Source organism: Eretmochelys imbricata, chromosome 23 (genome assembly GCF_965152235.1).
Source record: "Eretmochelys imbricata isolate rEreImb1 chromosome 23, rEreImb1.hap1, whole genome shotgun sequence".
NCBI classification, from domain to species: domain Eukaryota; kingdom Metazoa; phylum Chordata; order Testudines; family Cheloniidae; genus Eretmochelys; species Eretmochelys imbricata.
In genome coordinates, this window is record NC_135594.1 from 17,293,829 (window position 1) to 17,313,315 (window position 19,487).

At 73.8% G+C, this 19,487-nt stretch overlaps 1 protein-coding gene across 1 annotated transcript in view; it reads left to right on the forward strand.

Moving 5' to 3' along the window:
• FLNA (filamin A) overlaps positions 1 to 19,487 on the forward strand; it is a 46,802-nt gene that overhangs the window by 3,494 nt on the left and 23,821 nt on the right. Inside the window, 10 exon segments of the mRNA XM_077840104.1 lie at positions 9,681 to 10,062; positions 14,340 to 14,588; positions 14,877 to 14,974; positions 15,216 to 15,363; positions 15,707 to 15,825; positions 16,348 to 16,425; positions 16,555 to 16,638; positions 16,640 to 16,718; positions 18,420 to 18,620; positions 19,283 to 19,420. Of these exon segments, the coding sequence (XP_077696230.1) occupies positions 9,705 to 10,062; positions 14,340 to 14,588; positions 14,877 to 14,974; positions 15,216 to 15,363; positions 15,707 to 15,825; positions 16,348 to 16,425; positions 16,555 to 16,638; positions 16,640 to 16,718; positions 18,420 to 18,620; positions 19,283 to 19,420 (1,552 nt within the window). The 5' untranslated portion in view covers positions 9,681 to 9,704.

Consider the following 19,487-nt stretch of genomic DNA (forward strand, 5'->3'; position numbering starts at 1 on the left):
CCATGCCCCAGCCCAGAGAGGTCAGGGCCTGGCCCCCCCTTTACCGCGTCCTCCCTCAGCTAGGGAGTCCAGCTGTCTGTGCCCCCCCCACTCCACGGCATCAGGGTCAGTGCCTGCACCCCTCCCCCCAGCGCCCGCCCCAGCTCCCTGCAGCGGGGAGGGGGGAGCCGAAGGTCCCATAAGATCAACTCATCAGAGCCCTGGGGCAGCCGCATGCGGAGATAGTGCAGAGCCCAGGAACTTGGGTTTGCATCAAGCAGGAACGGGGCAAACGGGGAGTTCGTATCTGCAGATGGATAGAGGGGATGTGGGGAGGCAGGTAGGTAGATACAGCGGGTGTGGGGGGGCAGGCAGGTGGGGGGCAGGTAGATAGACGGGGTGCGGGGGGGCAGGTAGGTAGGTGGGGGGGGCAGGAAGGTAGATAGAGCGGGTGTGGAGGGGCAGGTAGGTAGATAGAGGGGTGGAGGGCGAGGCAGGAAGGTAGAGGGGTGCAGGGCGAGGCAGGTAGATAGAGGGGTGCGGGGGGCAGGAAGGTAGATAGAGGGGTGCAGGGCGAGGCAGGTAGATAGAGGGGTGCGGGGTGACGCAGGAAGGTAGATAGAGGGGTGCGGGGTGAGGCAGGTAGATAGAGGGGTGCGGGGCGAGGCAGGAAGGTAGAGGGGTGCAGGGCGAGGCAGGTAGATAGAGGGGTGCGGGGGGCAGGAAGGTAGATAGAGGGGTGCGGGGTGACGCAGGAAGGTAGGTAGAGGGGTGGGGGGGGCAGGAAGGTAGATAGAGCGGGTGTGGAGGGGCAGGTAGGTAGATAGAGGGGTGCAGGGTGACGCAGGAAGGTAGATAGAGGGGTGCGGGGGGCAGGAAGGTAGATAGAGGGGTGCAGGGTGACGCAGGAAGGTAGGTAGAGGGGTGGGGGGGCAGGAAGGTAGATAGAGCGGGTGTGGAGGGGCAGGTAGGTAGATAGAGGGGTGTGGGGGGAGGCAGGTAGACGGGGTGCGGGGGGCAGGAAGGTACGTAGAGGGGTGCGGGGTGAGGCAGGAAGGTAGATAGAGGGGTGCAGGGCGAGGCAGGTAGATAGAGGGGTGTGGGGGGAGGCAGGTAGGTAGATAGAGCGGGTGTGGAGGGGCAGGTAGGTAGATAGAGGGGTGGGGGGGGAGGCAGGTAGGTAGATAGAGGGGTGGGGGGGGAGGCAGGTAGGTAGATAGAGCGGGTGTGGAGGGGCAGGTAGGTAGGTAGAGGGGTGGGGGGGGCAGGAAGGTAGATAGAGCGGGTGTGGAGGGGCAGGTAGGTAGAGGGGTGTGGGGGGAGGCAGGTAGACGGGGTGCGGGGGGCAGGAAGGTACGTAGAGGGGTGCGGGGCGAGGCAGGAAGGTAGAGGGGTGTGGGGGGAGGCAGGTAGATAGAGGGGTGTGGGGGGAGGCAGGTAGGTAGATAGAGCGGGTGTGGAGGGGCAGGTAGGTAGATAGAGGGGTGCTGGGTGACGCAGGAAGGTAGATAGAGGGGTGCGGGGGGCAGGAAGGTAGATAGAGGGGTGCGGGGTGATGCAGGAAGGTAGATAGAGGGGTGCAGGGCGAGGCAGGAAGGTAGATAGAGGGGTGCAGGGCGAGGCAGGTAGATAGAGGGGTGCGGGGGGCAGGAAGGTAGATAGAGGGGTGCAGGGTGAGGCAGGTAGATAGAGGGGTGCGGGGTGACGCAGGAAGGTAGATAGAGGGGTGCGGGGCGAGGCAGGAAGGTAGATAGAGGGGTGCGGGGCGAGGAAGGAAGGTAGAGGGGTGCAGGGCGAGGCAGGTAGATAGAGGGGTGCGGGGGGCAGGAAGGTAGATAGAGGGGTGCAGGGTGAGGCAGGAAGGTAGATAGAGGGGTGCGGGGCGAGGCAGGAAGGTAGAGGGGTGCAGGGTGAGGCAGGTAGATAGAGGGGTGCGGGGTGACGCAGGAAGGTAGATAGAGGGGTGCGGGGCGAGGCAGGAAGGTAGAGGGGTGCAGGGCGAGGCAGGAAGGTAGAGGGGTGCGGGGGGCAGGAAGGTAGATAGAGGGGTGCGGGGCGAGGCAGGAAGGTAGATAGAGGGGTGCGGGGTGACGCAGGAAGGTAGATAGAGGGGTGCGGGGCGAGGCAGGAAGGTAGAGGGGTGCAGGGCGAGGCAGGAAGGTAGAGGGGTGCGGGGGGCAGGAAGGTAGATAGAGGGGTGCGGGGTGAGGCAGGAAGGTAGATAGAGGGGTGCGGGGTGACGCAGGAAGGTAGATAGAGGGGTGCGGGGCGAGGCAGGAAGGTAGAGGGGTGCAGGGCGAGGCAGGAAGGTAGAGGGGTGCGGGGTGACGCAGGAAGGTAGATAGAGGGGTGCGGGGCGAGGCAGGAAGGTAGAGGGGTGCAGGGCGAGGCAGGAAGATAGAGGGGTGCGGGGGGCAGGAAGGTAGATAGAGGGGTGCAGGGTGAGGCAGGTAGATAGAGGGGTGCGGGGCGAGGCAGGAAGGTAGAGGGGTGCAGGGCGAGGCAGGTAGATAGAGGGGTGCGGGGGGCAGGAAGGTAGATAGAGGGGTGCAGGGTGAGGCAGGAAGGTAGAGGGGTGCAGGGCGAGGCAGGTAGATAGAGGGGTGCGGGGGGCAGGAAGGTAGATAGAGGGGTGCGGGGTGACGCAGGAAGGTAGATAGAGGGGTGCGGGGGGCAGGAAGGTAGATAGAGGGGTGCAGGGTGAGGCAGGAAGGTAGATAGAGGGGTGCGGGGGGCAGGAAGGTAGATAGAGGGGTGCGGGGTGACGCAGGAAGGTAGATAGAGGGGTGCGGGGTGAGGCAGGTAGATAGAGGGGTGCGGGGCGAGGCAGGAAGGTAGAGGGGTGCAGGGCGAGGCAGGAAGGTAGAGGGGTGCGGGGGGCAGGAAGGTAGATAGAGGGGTGCGGGGCGAGGCAGGAAGGTAGATAGAGGGGTGCGGGGTGACGCAGGAAGGTAGATAGAGGGGTGCGGGGCGAGGCAGGAAGGTAGAGGGGTGCGGGGGGCAGGAAGGTAGATAGAGGGGTGCGGGGCGAGGCAGGAAGGTAGATAGAGGGGTGCGGGGTGACGCAGGAAGGTAGATAGAGGGGTGCGGGGCGAGGCAGGAAGGTAGATAGAGGGGTGCGGGGTGACGCAGGAAGGTAGATAGAGGGGTGCAGGGCGAGGCAGGAAGGTAGAGGGGTGCAGGGCGAGGCAGGAAGGTAGAGGGGTGCGGGGGGCAGGAAGGTAGATAGAGGGGTGCGGGGGGCAGGAAGGTAGATAGAGGGGTGCGGGGCGAGGCAGGAAGGTAGAGGGGTGCAGGGCGAGGCAGGAAGGTAGAGGGGTGCAGGGCGAGGCAGGAAGGTAGATAGAGGGGTGCGGGGTGACGCAGGAAGGTAGATAGAGGGGTGCGGGGCGAGGCAGGAAGGTAGAGGGGTGCAGGGCGAGGCAGGAAGGTAGAGGGGTGCGGGGGGAAGTTGGAGGACAGCTGGAGGCGATGGGGGCCGGACAGAGGCCCGCTGGAGACGCTGCTCACAGGCACGTTGACTCAGCCATGCGGATCCTGGCCACCAGGGGGCGCCCCGACCTGATTCTCCACCGAGACTCTGGGCGTGGTCGGGCGGGGCCCTGTAACAGCGCCCGGACCCCCCCCGCCCTGCCGGTGCCCCTCACTCCCGACCTGCAGCCCCCGCCCCGCCCGGCCCCGGGCCCCCCCCAGCCCTCCTGGTGCCCCTCACTCCCGACCTGCAGCCCCCCGCCAGCCCGGCCCCGGGCCCCCCCCAGCCCTGCCGGTGCCCCTCACTCCCGACCTGCAGCCCCGCCGCCCGCCCGGCCCCGGGCCCCCCCCTCGCCCTGCCGGTGCCCCTCACTCCCGACCTGCAGCCCCCGCCCGCCCGGCCCCGGGCCCCCCCCCGCCCTGCCGGTGCCCCTCACTCCCGACCCGCAGCCCCCGCCCGCCCGGCCCCGGGCCCCCCCTCGCCCTGCCGGTGCCCCTCACCTCCCGACCTGCAGCCCCCGCCCGCCCGGCCCCGGGCCCCGCCCCGCCCTGCCGGTGCCCCTCACTCCCGACCTGCAGCCCCCGCCCGCCCGGCCCCGGGCCCCCCCCTCGCCCTGCCGGTGCCCCTCACTCCCGACCTGCAGCCCCCGCCCCGCCCGGCCCCGGGCCCCCCCTTAGCCCTGCCGGTGCCCCTCACTCCCGACCTGCAGCCCCCGCCCGCCCGGCCCCGGGCCCCCCTTAGCCCTGCCGGTGCCCCTCACTCTCGACCTGCAGCCCCTGCCCGCCCGGCCCCGGACCCCCCCCGCCCTGCCGGTGCCCCTCACTCCCGACCTGCAGCCCCCCGCCCGCCCGGCCCCGGGCCCCCCCCAGCCCTGCCGGTGCCCCTCACGCCCGACCTGCAGCCCCCGCCAGCCGGGCCCCGGGCCGCCCCTCGCCCTGCTGGTGCCCCACACTCCCGACCTGCAGCCCCTGCTAGCCCAGCCCCGGGCCCCCCCTCGCCCTGCCGGTGCCCCTCACTCCCGACCTGCAGCCCCCGCCCCGCCCGGCCCCGGGCCCCCACCAGCCCCTCCTGGTGCCCCTCACTCCCGACCTGCAGCCCCCGCCCGCCCGGCCCCGGGCCCCCCCCCCAGCCCTCCTGGTGCCCCTCACTCCCGACCTGCAGCCCCCGCCCCCGCCCGGCCCCGGGCCCCCCCCTCGCCCTGCCGGTGCCCCTCACTTCCCGACCCCGCAGCCCCTGCCCGCCCGGCCCCGGGCCCCGCCCCGCCCTGCCGGTGCCCCTCACTCCCGACCTGCAGGCCCTGCCCGTCCGGCCCCGGGCCCCCCCCGCGCCCTGCTGGTGCCCCTCACTCCCGACCTGCAGCCCCCGCCCCCGCCCGGCCCCGGGCCCCCCTTAGCCCTGCCGGTGCCCCTCACTCGCGACCTGCAGCCCCCCGCCAGCCCGGCCCCGGGCCCCCCCCCCGCCCCTGCCGGTGCCCCTCACTCCCGACCTGCAGCCCCTGCCCGCCCGGCCCTGCCGGTGCCCCTCACTCCCGACCTGCAGCCCCTGCCCGCCCGGCCCCAGACCCCCCCGCCCTGCTGGTGCCCCTCACTCCCGACCTGCAGCCCCTGCCCGCCCGGCCCCGGGCCCCCCCCAGGCCTGCCGGTGCCCCTCACTCCCGACCTGCAGCCCCCGCCCGCCCGGCCCCGGGCCCCCCCTCGCCCTCCTGGTGCCCCTCACTCCCGACCCGCAGCCCCTGCCCGCCCGGCCCCGGGCCCCCCCTCGCCCTGCCGGTGCCCCTCACTCCCGACCTGCAGCCCCCCGCCAGCCCGGCCCCGAGCCCCCCCTCGCCCTGCCGGTGCCCCTCACTCCCGACCTGCAGCCCCTGCCCGCCCGGCCCCGGGCCCCCCCCTCGCCCTGCCGGTGCCCCTCACTCCCGACCTGCAGCCCCTGCCCGCCCGGCCCCCGGGCCCCCCCCAGGCCTGCTGGTGCCCCTCACTCCCGACCTGCAGCCCCTGCCCGCCCGGCCCCAGGCCCCCCCCCAGGCCTGCTGGTGCCCCACACTCCCGACCTGCAGCCCACGCCCGCCCGGCCCCGGGCCCCCCCTCGCCCTGCCGGTGCCCCTCACTCCCGACCTGCAGCCCCTGCCCGCCCGGCCCCGGGCCCCCCCCCAGGCCTGCTGGTGCCCCACACTCCCGACCTGCAGCCCCTGCCCGCCCGGCCCCGGGCCCCCCCCCAGGCCTGCTGGTGCCCCTCACTCCCAACCTGCAGCCCCCGCCAGCCGGGCCCCGGGCCCCCCCCCAGCCCTCCTGGTGCCCCTCACTCCCGACCTGCAGCCCACGCCCCGCCCGGCCCCGGGCCCCCCCTCGCCCTCCTGGTGCCCCTCACTCCCGACCTGCAGCCCCTGCCCGCCCGGCCCCGGGCCCCCCCTCGCCCTGCCAGTGCCCCTCACTCCCGACCTGCAGCCCCTGCCCGCCCGGCCCCGGGCCCCGCCCCGCCCTGCCGGTGCCCCTCACTCCCGACCTGCAGCCCCCTGCCTGCCCGGCCCCGGGCCCCCCCCTAGCCCTGCCGGTGCCCCTCACTCCCGACCTGCAGCCCCCGCCAGCGCGGCCCCGGACCCCCCCTCGCCCTGCTGGTGCCCCTCACTCCCGAAACTGCAGCCCCTGCCCGCCCGGCCCCGGGCCCCCCCTAGCCCTACCGGTGCCCCTCACTCCCGACCTGCAGCCCCCGCCAGCCCGGCCCCGGGCCCCCCCCAGGCCTGCTGGTGCCCCTCACTCCCGACCTGCAGCCCCTGCTAACCCAGCCCCGGGCCCCCCCCAGGCCTGCCGGTGCCCCTCACTCCCGACCTGCAGCCCCTGCCCGCCCGGCCCCAGGCCCCCCCTCGCCCTGCCGATGCCCCTCACTCCCCGACCCGCAGCCCCCGCCAGCCGGGCCCCGGGCCGCCCCTCGCCCTGCCGGTGCCCCTCACTCCCGACCTGCAGCCCCTGCCCGCCCGGCCCCGGGCCCCCCCTAGCCCTGCCGGTGCCCCTCACGCCCGACCTGCAGCCCCCCGCCAGCCGGGCCCCGGGCCCCCCCGCGCCCTGCCGGTGCCCCTCACTCCCGACCTGCAGCCCCCCGCCCGCCCGGCCCCGGGCCCCCCCCTCGCCCTGCTGGTGCCCCACACTCCCGACCTGCAGCCCCTGCTAGCCCAGCCCCGGGCCCCCCTTAGCCCTGCTGGTGCCCCTCACTCCCGAACTGCAGCCCCTGCCAACCCAGCCCCGGGACCCCCCCCGCCCTGCCGGTGCCCCTCACTCCCGACCCGCAGCCCCCGCCAGCCCGGCCCCGGGCCCCCCCTCGCCCTGCCGGTGCCCCTCACTCCCGACCCGCAGCCCCCGCCAGCCCGGCCCCGGGCCCCCCCCCCCGCCCTGCCGGTGCCCCTCACTCCCGACCCGCAGCCCCCGCCAGCCCGGCCCCGGACCCCCCCCCGCCCTGCCGGTGCCCCTCACTCCCGACCCGCAGCCCCCGCCAGCCCGGCCCCGGGCCCCCCCCGCCCTGCCGGTGCCCCTCACTCCCGACCCGCAGCCCCCGCCAGCCCGGCCCCGGGCCCCCCCTCGCCCTGCCGGTGCTCCTCACTCCCGACCTGCAGCCCCTGCCCGCCCGGCCCCGGGCCCCCCCTAGCCCTGCCGGTGCCCCTCACTCCCGACCCGCAGCCCCCCGCCAGCCCGGCCCCGGGCCCCCCCTCGCCCTGCCGGTGCTCCTCACTCCCGACCCGCAGCCCCTGCCCGCCCGGCCCCGGGCCCCCCCTAGCCCTGCCGGTGCCCCTCACTCCCGACCCGCAGCCCCTGCCCGCCCGGCCCCGGGCCCCCCCTAGCCCTGCCGGTGCCCCTCACTCCCAAACTGCAGCCCCTGCTAACCCAGCCCCGGGACCCCCCCGCCCTGCCGGTGCCCCTCACTCCCGACCTGCAGCCCCTGCCCGCCTGGCCCCGGGCCCCCCCCTCGCCCTGCCGGTGCCCCTCACTCCCGACCTGCAGCCCCTGCTAGCCCGGCCCCGGGCCCCCCCCTCGCCCTGCCAGTGCCCCTCACTCCCGACCTGCAGCCCCCGCCCGCCCGGCCCCGGGCCCCCCTTAGCCCTGCCGGTGCCCCTCACTCCCGACCTGCAGCCCCTGTCCCCCCAACCCCGGGCCCCCCCTAGCCCTGCCGGTGCCCCTCACTCCTGACCTGCAGCCCCTGTCCCCCCAACCCCTGGCCCCCCCTAGCCCTGCCGGTGCCCCTCACTCCCGACCTGCAGCCCCTGTCCCCCCAACCCCGGGCCCCCCCTCGCCCTGCCAGTGCCCCTCACTCCCGACCTGCAGCCCCCGCCAGCCCGGCCCCGGGCCCCCCCTCGCCCTGCCGGTGCCCCTCACTCCCGACCTGCAGCCCCTGTCCCCCCAACCCCGGGCCCCCCCTAGCCCTGCCGGTGCCCCTCACTCCTGACCTGCAGCCCCTGCTAGCCCGGCCCCGGGCCCCCCCTCGCCCTGCCAGTGCCCCTCACTCCCGACCTGCAGCCCCCGCCAGCCCGGCCCCGGGCCCCCCCTCGCCCTGCCGGTGCCCCTCACTCCCGACCTGCAGCCCCTGCCCGCCCGGCCCCGGGCCCCCCCTCGCCCTGCCAGTGCCCCTCACTCCCGACCCGCAGCCCCCGCCAGCCGGGCCCCGGGCCGCCCCTCGCCCTGCCGGTGCCCCACACTCCCGACCTGCAGCCCCTGCTAGCCCAGCCCCGGGCCCCCCTTAGCCCTGCTGGTGCCCCTCACTCCCGAACAGCAGCCCCCGCCAGCCCGGCCCCGGGCCCCCCCTAGCCCTGCCGGTGCCCCTCACTCCCGACCCGCAGCCCCTGCTTGCCCAGTCTGGCCCTGCCCCCATGGTCCCATTAGCGCCCCTCACTCCTGACCCGCAGCCCCTACTTGTCCTGCCCTGCTGGTGCCCCTTACTCCTGACCCGCAGCCCCCTGCCACCCCAGCTCTGCCCCCTCTCCTAACTCTGCCGGTGCCCCTCACTCCCGACCCACAGCCCCTGCTGGCCCGGCCCTGGCCCCCCCCTCCCCCCCGCTCTGCCGGTGCCCCTCACTCCCAACCCGCAGCCCCTGCCAGTCTGGCCCTGGGCCCCCCCAGCCCTGCTGGTGCCCCTCACTCCCGACCCGCAGCCCCTGCTAGCCCAGCCCGGCTCTGCCCCCACGGCCTGATTAGCGCCCCTCACTCCCGACCCGCAGCCCCTACTTGTCCAGCCCTGCTGGTGCCCCTCACTCCCGACCCGCAGCCCCCTGCCAGCCCAGCCCTGCCCCCTCTCCTAGCTCTGCCCGGTGCCCCCCACTCCCGACCTGCAGCCCCTGCCAGCCCGGCCCTGGGCCCCCCCCCAGCCCTGCTGGTGCCCCTCACTCTGGAGGAGCTGCCCTCTGGGCCCCAATGTTGCACAACCCATGAGGCGTGGGGGGCCGGGAGATGCCCTGCTGTGTCCGGAAGCCTGGGTGGGGCCCTCACTTTCCGCGCGGCCGTTGTGGTTGCTCCCCCCGCAAGCGATATTGAGTCACGGGTCAGGCGCATGCAGGGTTAACCGCCCAGCCCAAGGCCCCTTTTGCAGCCCGTGGGCCTCGGGAGGGCGCTGCCTGGTCAGTGCCCCAGATCTCAGTGCCCCCCAAGCTCTGCGGTGACTGGGGAACCGTCCCGCCCTCCCCCCAGCTCTGCCCCCGGCTGGGTTCCCCTACGGGGGCTGTCACGGAGTTCATGGGGGGGGGTTACAGACCGGGGCAGGCCCTGGGGCAGTGAGGGGAGGTGACCTCGGCGATGGGGGGGGTGAAAGGCGGGGACCCAGGCGATGGGAGGCGGGCGAGGGACAGGGACCCAGGCGATCGGGGCGGGGCCAGCCCGGGGGGGCCCGGGGGGGCCGGGTCCGCCGCCAGCTCCCCTCCCAACGCAGGAATGCAGCGGGCTGGCGTGTGCGAGCTCGCCCGGCTCCGGCGCCTGGAGGACCCGGGGGAGGGGGAGAAAGGCCCCTCCCCCACGGCCGATCTCCTGGGTCCCGAGTCACTGGTGCCGGACGTGACCCTGTCCGTGTGTGGACGTGAGTCAGCGTCTGTCTGGGCGCTGCGGCCCCACCCGGGGAGGGGGGAGCCCCGAGCCCCGGCCTCCGTGCTGGGCCCCCCTTTCCCCGCGCCCCGCTCCCAGGGCAGGGCAGGGCAGGGCGCCCCCGCGCGCCCTCTCCCGGCCGGGGCGGGCGCCCCGCTGACGCCCCGGCTCCTCCCCAGCTCTGCGCCCCGCCCCGCCTTATAATGAGCGGCTCCCAGGCGCGGCTGCCCCAGGCCGGCGCGGCGGCGGGCGAGGCGGCGGGCGGCGAGATGCCGGCCACGGAGAAGGACCTGGCGGAGGACGCGCCCTGGAAGAAAATCCAGCAGAATACCTTCACCCGCTGGTGCAACGAGCACCTCAAATGCGTCCACAAGCGCATCGCCAACCTGCAGGCGGACCTGGCCGACGGGCTGCGGCTCATCGCGCTGCTCGAGGTGCTGAGCCAGAAGAAGCTGGGGCGCAAATACAACCAGCGCCCCACGTTCCGGCAGATGCAGCTGGAGAACGTCTCGGTGGCGCTGGAGTTCCTGGAGCGCGAGAACATCAAGCTGGTGTCCATCGGTGAGCCCGGGGGGCGCCCGGGGGGCCGGGGGGCGGGAGGGGGGCTGGGGGGCGCCCGGGGGGCGGGAGGGGGGCTGGGGGGCGCCCGGGGGGCTCGGGGGCGGGAGGGGGCGCCCGGGGGGAGTCCCGGCGTGGCGAGGAGGGGACTATCCCCGAAGGGAGGGATGGGGTCCGCTGGAGAGGCGGGGGGGGCTGGCCCCGAGGCGGGGCGCTGCTGCGGCGGGGGGCTTGGGGCCTCTTAGCTCTGCAGGCAAAGGGGCTGCTGGGGGGCTGGTCCCCCCCCCGGGCCCTGGGATACTAGCGCCGTCTTCGCGTGGGAGGCAGGGAGGGAGCCCTGGGTCTCTGCATGGGGGGCGAGCTGGGGCGGGGGGCCCCGCACAGCGGCTGCTCCTGACTGAGGTTCCTAGCGATGGTGCGGGCGGGGTGGGGGTATCTGGGGGCCCAGCAGGCTGGCTCCCTGTGGGGCTGGGGGGGGGAAAGCGATTCCTAGGTGGGGGTCCATCCCGAGCTTAGCCCCCCAACCTCCCGTGGGACGCTTCCCCCCTCCTCGCCATGTGATGGGCGGCTCCCTGGACCTTCTCCCCACGGAGCTCGGGGTTGGGGCTCTGAGATGGGGCAGGAAGCAGTTGCGGGTGTAGATACATCCTCTGTGACCACGGCGTGGGGCAGCCCCGGGCCTAAAGGTCTGCAACTGCCCCCTACATGGGCAAGACCAATTCGCTTCTCACTAGATGGTCCCGGCCCGACTGGAGGGGTCGGGGGCGGGGGGAGCCCAGGGCTGGGCTCCCAGGGGGCTGCGGGCCGGGGGTGAGGGGCACAGGCCGGGCTGTGGGCCTGGGGGGGAGGGGAGCCTCCCGTACGCAGCCTGTAACAAAGGCTGGGGGGCGGGTCTGTTTCTCATCCCAGGAATGTGCTGTTCACCCCGGCCAGGCTGGGCTCGGCGGAAGGAAGGGGGCTGGAGGACGCGGGGGGGACGCCTCGTTGGGCCCCCTGATCCGGCAGCTCAGCGGAGCTGTGGGCACGAACAGACAGCTAGGGCCTGGGGAACGCGGGGCCCCTTGCCAGAGCCCTTACCCTGGGGTATGGGCAGGGCCCAGCTCGGGGGGCTGACTGGGAAAGCAGAGGAATTAAAGCTTCCCCCAAGGTGCTGGCTATGGGGGGGGGCATGGCCACCTACTGCAGGGGGGGGGTCCCTCAGAGTAAGATCCATCTGGACACTGTAGGGGACATCCATGGGGGGGGTCATCGGCCTCTACAGGCCACTGAGGGGAATTGAGGGGCACCGGCAGGGCTGGGGGGGTCAGGGCCAGGCTGGCAGGGGGCTGCGGGTCGGGAGTGAGGGGCACCGGCTGAGCTGGGGGGGGCAGGGCCGGGCTGGCAGGGGGCTGCAGGTCGGGAGTGAGGGGCACCGGCGGGGCTGCGGGGAGCCCAGGGCCGGGCTGGCAGGGCTGGGGGGGCAGGGCCGGGCTGGCAGGGGCTGCGGGTCGGGAGTGAGGGGCACCGGCGGGGCTGGGGGGGGCAGGGCCGGGCTGGCAGGGGGCTGCGGGTCGGGAGTGAGGGGCACCGGCAGGGCTGGGGGGGGCAGGGCCGGGCTGGCAGGGGGCTGCAGGTCGGGAGTGAGGGGCACCGGCGGGGCTGGGGGGGGTAGAGCCGGGTTGGCAGGGGCTACGGGTGTGGAGTGAGGGGTGTGGAGTGAGGGGCACCGGCAGGGCTGGGGGGGGGCAGAGCCGGGCTAGCAGGGGCTGTGGGTCGGGAGTGAGGGGCACCAGCGGGTGGGTTAGCAGGGGCACAGATTCTGGCTGGGGGTGGCTCTTTTGCCCTGGTGGGGATGAGGGAGGAGCTGCTGGTCAGAGGGGGGATTTTCCCATCTCCACCCTAAGGCCATGCCCAGGGTACTGGCTGTGGGGGTACCCCATGATTTCTCCCCCGCCCAGCTGGCCCTGTCCCCACCCCCCCAAAAAAAACCCTCGTGGCTTGAAGCTGCATCTTCAATAGAGAAGATATTGGGGGGAGGGACTAGATCGGAGCTGGGAGGGTTCCTTTCTGGGAAGTTCCCCCCCCATCCCCCAATAGACCCAACAGTGAGTCACTGACCAGACACACAGCCCTGGGGCTGGCATGAAATGGCAAGGATGGGACACACACACACCCCGGGGGGGGCGGGGCTGGGCTGGCAGGGGCTGTGGGTTGGGAGTGAGGGGCACCGGAAGAGCTGGGGGGTGGGGGGCAGGGCCAGGGGCTGCGGGTCAGGAGTGAGGGGCACCAGCGGGGCAGGGGCTGTGGGTCAGGAGTGAGGGGTGCCGACGGGGCTGCAGGTCGGGGGTGAGGGGCACCGGTAGAGCTGGGGGGTGGGGGGCAGGGCCGGGGGCTGTGGGTCAGGAGTGAGGGGCGCCGGTGGGGCTGGGGGGCTGCGGTCGGGAGTGAGGGGCGCTGGGGGGTGCAGGGGCTGCGGGTCGGGAGTGAGGGGCGCTGTTCCTGCTTGGAGTAGGAGTAACTGTCCCAGCCTGGGAACTCCCTGCTCTCATTCAGGGCCTGGGCTGGTGGGGGGGCAGGATGTTGGGGGTGGGGCCTGGGGGTGTCCCCTCCCCAGCGCTGGGGGGCTGCAGGATCCTGGCGGCCGCTCCATATAAGGCTAAAAAATGTTGGAGCATCGGGCGGAGCCTGCGGGAATGGGGGGGGGAGGGGCGGGTCATCCCCTAAAATGGGGGGGGGAAGATTCTGGGAGGATCTCCTCCCCCCATATGTGCTGGGGGGATGGGCCGGGACACCCCGGGCCTGGGCACAGAACCCCCTGTGTGCTGGGGGACAGGGATACCCCATTACCCCTTGGCACTGCGGGACCCCTGCACTGCAATCTGGGGGCTCTGTTCAGCTGGCCTGTGCCCTGGGGGTGCAGGGGGGCCCTCTGTCCCCCCCCAGGGGACAGGCGCAACCAACTTGGGGGTGTTGAGGGGTGACCATTGCTCTGTGCAGTGCTGTGCTGGGGGGTGGGGGGTTTACAAGGGGCTGGGAGCCCGGATGCCTGGGTTCTGGCCTGGTGCTGGGAGGGGAGTGGGGGCTGGTGGGTCAGAGCAGGGGGCCTGGGACCTTGGTTGGCCCGTGGAGCCCCTCACTCCCGACCCGCAGCCCCTGCTCTTGGGCCCTGGCTCCTGTCCCCGGAGTCGGCGGGGCTGGGCTCTGTGGGCTCAGCACCCCCCCCATTCCCCTCCCCCTCAGTCTGGGCCCCTCGCCAGGCCAGTCACAGGGTGGGGGAGGGGTCTGGGATGAATGAATTGGGGGCAGCCTGGGAAAGAGTCTTCTCTGGGGCTGGGGAGGGTCCTCTGATGGAAGGGGTCATGGCTGGAACTGTGGTGCCCCTCACTCCCGACCTGCAGCCCCGGGCTTCTCCCAGCCCTGCCGCTGCCCCTCACTCCTAAGCCACAGCCCCAGTTTTTCCTGGGTACCAGGGCGGGGGGCTCAGAGGGGGATTGCTCGGTGCAGGGGGGCGTTGGAGGTATGGGGGGGGCTCAGAGGGATTGCTCGGTGCAGGGGGGCGTTGGGGGTATGGGGGGGCTCAGGGATTGCTCGGTGCAGGGGAGCGTTGGGGGGTATGGGGGGCTCAGAGGCATTGCTTGGCGCAGGGGAGCGTGGGGGGGCTCAGAGGGATTGCTTGGTTCAGGGGAGTGTTGGGGGGAATGGCGGGGCTCGGAGAGGCATTGCTCGGTGCAGGGGAGCGTTGGGGGGCTCAGAGGGATTGCTCGGTGCAGGGGAGCGTTGGGGGGCTCAGAGGGATTGCTCGGTGCAGGGGAGCGTTGGGGGTATGGGGGGGCTCAGAGGGATTGCTCGGTGCAGGGGAGCGTTGGGGGTATGGGGGGGCTCGGAGAGGGACTGCTTGGTGCAGGGGAGCGTTGGGGGGAAAGGGGGGGCTCGGAGAGGGATTGCTCGGCGCAGGGGAGCGTTGGGGGGCTCGGAGAGGGATTGCTCGGCGCAGGGGAGCGTTGGGGGGCTCGGAGAGGGATTGCTCGGCGCAGGGGAGCGTTGGGGGGCTCGGAGAGGCATTGCTCGGTGCAGGGGAGCGTTGGAGGGAATGGGAGGGCTCAGAGGGATTGCTCGGTGCAGGGGAGTGTTGGGGGGCTCAGAGGCATTGCTCGGTGCAGGGGAGTGTTGGGGGGCTCGGAGAGGGACTGCTCGGTGCAGGGGGACTTTAGGGGTGGGGTGTGGGTGGCGAGAGGGAGCTAGGGTGGGAGCAGGGTGCCGCTGGTGCCCAGCCCCCCGTGCTGACCCCCATCTACCCGCAGACAGCAAGGCCATTGTGGACGGGAACCTGAAGCTGATCCTGGGCCTGATCTGGACACTGATCCTGCACTATTCCATCTCCATGCCCATGTGGGACGAGGAGGACGATGAGGAGACCAAGAAGCAGACGCCGAAGCAGCGGCTGCTGGGCTGGATCCAGAACAAGCTGCCCGAGCTGCCCATCACCAACTTCAGCAAGGACTGGCAGAGCGGGCGGGCGCTGGGGGCCCTGGTGGACAGCTGTGCCCCGGGTGAGGGGCGCTGGGCCCTGGAGGGGGAGAAGGGGGTGCAGCGGCCGGGGGGGAAGAGGCTGCTGGTTCCGGCTCCAGGGCATTGTGGTGTATGGCGTCTGGCCATCGGGGGGGCTTGTGGGGGCACGGAAGGGAGATTTGGGGGGAGCTCAGGAAGTCGGGGAACCCGGCCCGCCCAGCTGTGCTCCTGCCATGGCCACAGTGCAGCTGTGGGCCCCCTGGGGGCGGCAGCCGGGAGGGCCCCTGATGGGGGGACTCCATGTGCCACTAACTTCCCTGCTCCCCCAGGTCTCTGCCCCGACTGGGACTCGTGGGACGCCAGCAAACCCGTCAACAACGCCCGCGAGGCCATGCAGCAGGCCGACGACTGGCTGGGCATCCCCCAGGTGCGGGGCTGGTGCTGTCCTGAGGGGCGGGGGGTCTCCTGGAAGGAGGGTGCAGGTGTCTGAGGGCCTGCTGGGGGTGCAGTGTCCTGGGGAAAAGGGGGTACCTTGGGGGTCTGGAGGGCGGTGCAGTGTTCAGGGGATGTGGGGGGGGCTGGGGGTACCTTGGGGGGCTAGAGAGGATGTGGGGAGGCCACAGGGCCATGGTGGCAGGTCTGACACCCCCCCCCGGTCCCCACGGCAGGTCATCACCCCGGAGGAGATCGTGGACCCCAATGTGGACGAGCACTCGGTCATGACCTACCTGTCCCAGTTCCCGAAGGCCAAGCTCAAGCCGGGTGCTCCCCTGCGCCCCAAGCTGAACCCCAAGAAGGCACGAGCCTATGGCCCTGGTGAGTCCTGGGGCCTAGCCCAGACTGGGGGGGCAGCTCCCCCATGGGCCAGCCTCTCCCTTTGCCCCCCTCTCTGCTTACCCCTCCCTGCTCTTTCTGCTCCCAGGGCAGAGACTTACTTGGGGGCCTGGCCCCCCTCCCTCTTCGGGGCTCTCCAGCCCCCTGCCCCTCCTCACCCCATGGGGCAGAGGCCCCCCCCCATGGCTGTATCACCATTGCCCCTTCTCAGGGTGCCCCATGGCAGCCTCTCTGCCCCCTCCCGGGCTGACTCTGCCCCCTCCCGGGCTGACTCTGCCCCCTCCCGGGCTGACTCTGCCCCCTCCCGGGCTGACTCCGCCCCCAGGTATTGAGCCCACAGGGAACATGGTGAAGAGAAAGGCCGAGTTCACCGTGGAGACCATCAGTGCCGGCCAGGGCGACGTCCTGGTCTACGTGGAGGACCCAGCTGGGCACAGAGAAGAGGTGGGAGCCCAGGGCAGGGCTGGCAGGGTCTGCGAGTCGGGAGTGAGGTGCACCGGCGGGGCTGGGGGGGCCCAGGGCTGGGCTAGCAGGGGCTGCGGGTTGGGAGTGAGGGGCACCGGCGGGGCTGGGGGGAGCCCAGGGCCGGGCTGGCAGGGGCTGCGGGTCGGGAGTGAGGGGCACCGGCGGGGCTGGGGGGAGCCCAGGGCCGGGCTGGCAGGGGCTGCGGGTCGGGAGTGAGGGGCACCGGCGGGGCTGGGGGGAGCCCAGGGCCGGGCTGGCAGGGGCTGCGGGTCGGGAGTGAGGGGGCACCGGCGGGGCTGGGGGGAGCCCAGGGCCGGGCTGGCAGGGGCTGCGAGTCGGGAGTGAGGGGCACCGGCGGGGCTGGGGGGAGCCCAGGGCCGGGCTGGCAGGGGCTGCGGGCCGGGTTGGGGGGGGCCCAGGGCCGGGTTGGCAGGGGGCCGTGGGTCAGGAGTGAGGGGTGCTGGTGCGGGGCTCTGGGTCTAATGCTGTTTCTCGCCATAGGCCAAGGTCGTCGCGAACAACGACAAGAACCGAACTTTCTCCGTCTCGTACGTTCCCAAAGTGACGGGGGTCCACAAGGTGAGAATCCCTTGGCTCCTGCCCTCCCGGTCCTGGGGAGAGAACCCAGGAGTCCTGGCTCCCAGCCCCCCCAGCTCTGACCACCAGGCCCCCGGTGTCCGGCTCCCGCTGTAACCCCTCTGCCCCCAGGTGACGGTGCTGTTCGCCGGGCAGCACATTGCCAAGAGCCCGTTCGAGGTGACGGTGGGGAAGTCGCTGGGTGACGCCGGGCGGGGTGACGGCCCAGGGGCCCGGCCTGGAGCCCACCGGCAACATCGCCAACAAGGTCACCTCCTTCGAGGTCTTCACGGCCGGTGAGTGGGTGGGGGGCCGGACTGGGGCTGACCCTTCCCTCCCCCAGCCAGGCACGGGGGCGAGCGAGGTGGGGCTGGGGGCCCTGTGGGGGCCGGGGCTGACCCCTCCTTCCCCCCCCCAGGGGCGGGGGTGGGCGAGGTGGGGCTGGGGGCCCTGTGGGGGCTGGGGCTGACCCCTCCTTCCCCCCCCCAGGGGCGGGGGTGGGCGAGGTGGGGCTGGGGGCCATTGGGGGCCAGGGCTGACCCCTCCTTCCCCCCCCAGGCGCGGGGGTGGGCGAGGTGGGGCTGGGGGCCCTGTGGGGGCTGGGGCTGACCCCTCCTTCCCCCCCCCAGGCGCGGGGGCGGGCGAGGTGGGGCTGGGGGCCCTTTGGGGGCCGGGGCTGACCCCTCCTTCCCCCCTGGGGTGAGGTGGGGCTGGGGGCCCTGGGAGGGGGGGCTGGGGCTGACCCCTCCTCCCCCCAGGCGCGGGGGTGGGCGAGGTGGGGCTGCGGGCCCTGTGAGGGGGGCCGGGCTGACCCCTCCTCCCCCCAGGCGCGGGGCTGGGCGAGGTGGGGCTGCGGGCCCTGTGAGGGGTGGGCCGGGCTGACCCCTCCTCCCCCCAGGCGCGGGGGTGGGCGAGGTGGGGCTGCGGGCCCTGTGAGGGGGGCCGGGCTGACCCCTCCTCCCCCCAGGCGCGGGGGTGGGCGAGGTGGGGCTGGGGGCCCTGTGGGGGCCGGGGCTGACCCCTCCTTCCCCCCCGGGGCGAGGTGGGGCTGCGGGCCCTGTGAGGGGGGCCGGGCTGACCCCTCCTCCCCCCAGGCGCGGGGGTGGGCGAGGTGGGGCCGGGCTGACCCCTCCTCCCCCCAGGCGCGGGGGCGGGCGAGGTGGGGCTGCGGGCCCTGTGAGGGGGGCCGGGCTGACCCCTCCTCCCCCCAGGCGCGGGGGCGGGCGAGGTGGGGCTGTGGGCCCTGTGAGGGGGGGCCGGGGCTGACCCCTCCTTCCCCCCTGGGGCGAGGTGGGGCTGGGGGCCCTGTGATGGGGGGCCGGGCTGACCCCTCCTCCCCCCAGGCGCGGGGGCGGGCGAGGTGGGGCTGGGGGCCCTGTGAGGGGGGGCCGGGGCTGACCCCTCCTTCCCCCCCGGGGCGAGGTGGGGCTGGGGGCCCTGTGATTGGGGGGCCGGGCTGACCCCTCCTCCCCCCAGGCGCGGGGGCGGGCGAGGTGGGGCTGTGGGCCCTGTGAGGGGGGGCCGGGGCTGACCCCTCCTTCCCCCCCGGGGCGAGGTGGGGCTGGGGGCCCTGTGATGGGGGGCCGGGCTGACCCCTCCTTCCCCCCCGGGGCGAGGTGGGGCTGGGGGCCCTGTGAGGGGGGCCGGGCTGACCCCTCCTCCCCCCAGGCGCGGGGGCGGGCGAGGTGGGGCTGGGGGCCCTGTGAGGGGGGCCGGGCTGACCCCTCCTCCCCCCAGGCGCGGGGGTGGGCGAGGTGGGGCTGCGGGCCCTGTGATGGGGGGCCGGGCTGACCCCTCCTTCCCCCCCGGGGCGAGGTGGGGCTGCGGGCCCTGTGAGGGGGGCCGGGCTGACCCCTCCTCCCCCCAGGCGCGGGGGCGGGCGAGGTGGGGCTGGGGGCCCTGTGAGGGGGGCCGGGCTGACCCCTCCTTCCCCCCCGGGGCGAGGTGGGGCTGCGGGCCCTGTGAGGGGGGGCCGGGCTGACCCCTCCTCCCCCCAGGCGCGGGGGCGGGCGAGCTGGAGGTGACGGTGCTGGACCCCAGCGGGCGCAAGGGTGCGGTGGAGCAGCAGCTGGAGGACAAGGGCGACAGCACCTACCGATGCACCTACCGCCCGGGCGCCGAGGGCACCTACAGCGTCCACGTGACCTTCGGGGGCACGCCCATCCCCCGCAGCCCCTACACCGTCGCCGTGGGGCAGGGTGAGCACGGGGGCCGGGCCGGGGCAGGGCGGGTCTCCCACCGTGCCCCATGTCGGGGGGGGTCTCTGCCGTCTGTCTCTCTCTGCCCCAGCACAGGGCATCTCGGGGGTTACGCTCGCTCTGCCCCAAGGATATGGGGGTTCTCTCTCTCTTTGCCCCCCGGTAACCCCCCTCTCTCTCCTCTCTCCGCTGCGCTCCCAGCTGTCCTAGCTCTCTCTCTGTCTGTCTGTCTCTCGACGAGCCGCCGTCCCGGATCCTTGGCTGGTGCCCCTCACCCTGGCGCCAGGCCGGCCCGGGGCTAATGGTACTGTGTGATCTCTGGGGCAGGGCGGGGGGTGCGGGCGGTGCCCCGGGAGGGGGGCTGGGGCCCAGAGAGCCTCCATTCTTGGCAGGGGGTGGCCCTGGACGCCTGGGTCCCCTTTCTCACTGCCTAGCAAGTAATCCCGGTGCCTGCAGGGGTGGGGGGAACCTGGACACCTGGGTCCTTCTCGCGCGCTCTCTCCCTCTCTCTCTCTTTTCCCCCTGCTGTGCATCACTGTGGAGTGGGAGCCCCGGACGCCTGGGTTCCTCCCTCACTTGAGACTGTAACCCCAATGCCTGGTGGGAGTGGGGGGCACCCAGACGCCTGGGCCCCTCTCACGATTGGTCTCCCCCCCACCCAGCTTGTAACCCCAGTGCCTGCCGGGCCACGGGGCGGGGGCTGCAGCCCAAGGGGCTCCGGGTGAAGGAGCCGGCGGATTTCAAGGTCTACACAAAAGGTGCCGGCAGCGGAGAGCTCAAGGTCACGGTCAAGGGCCCAAGTGAGTGACACCTCCCCGGGGAGTGGCTGGGGGGTGCAGGAAGCAATGGGGGGGGTGCCCTATGGGG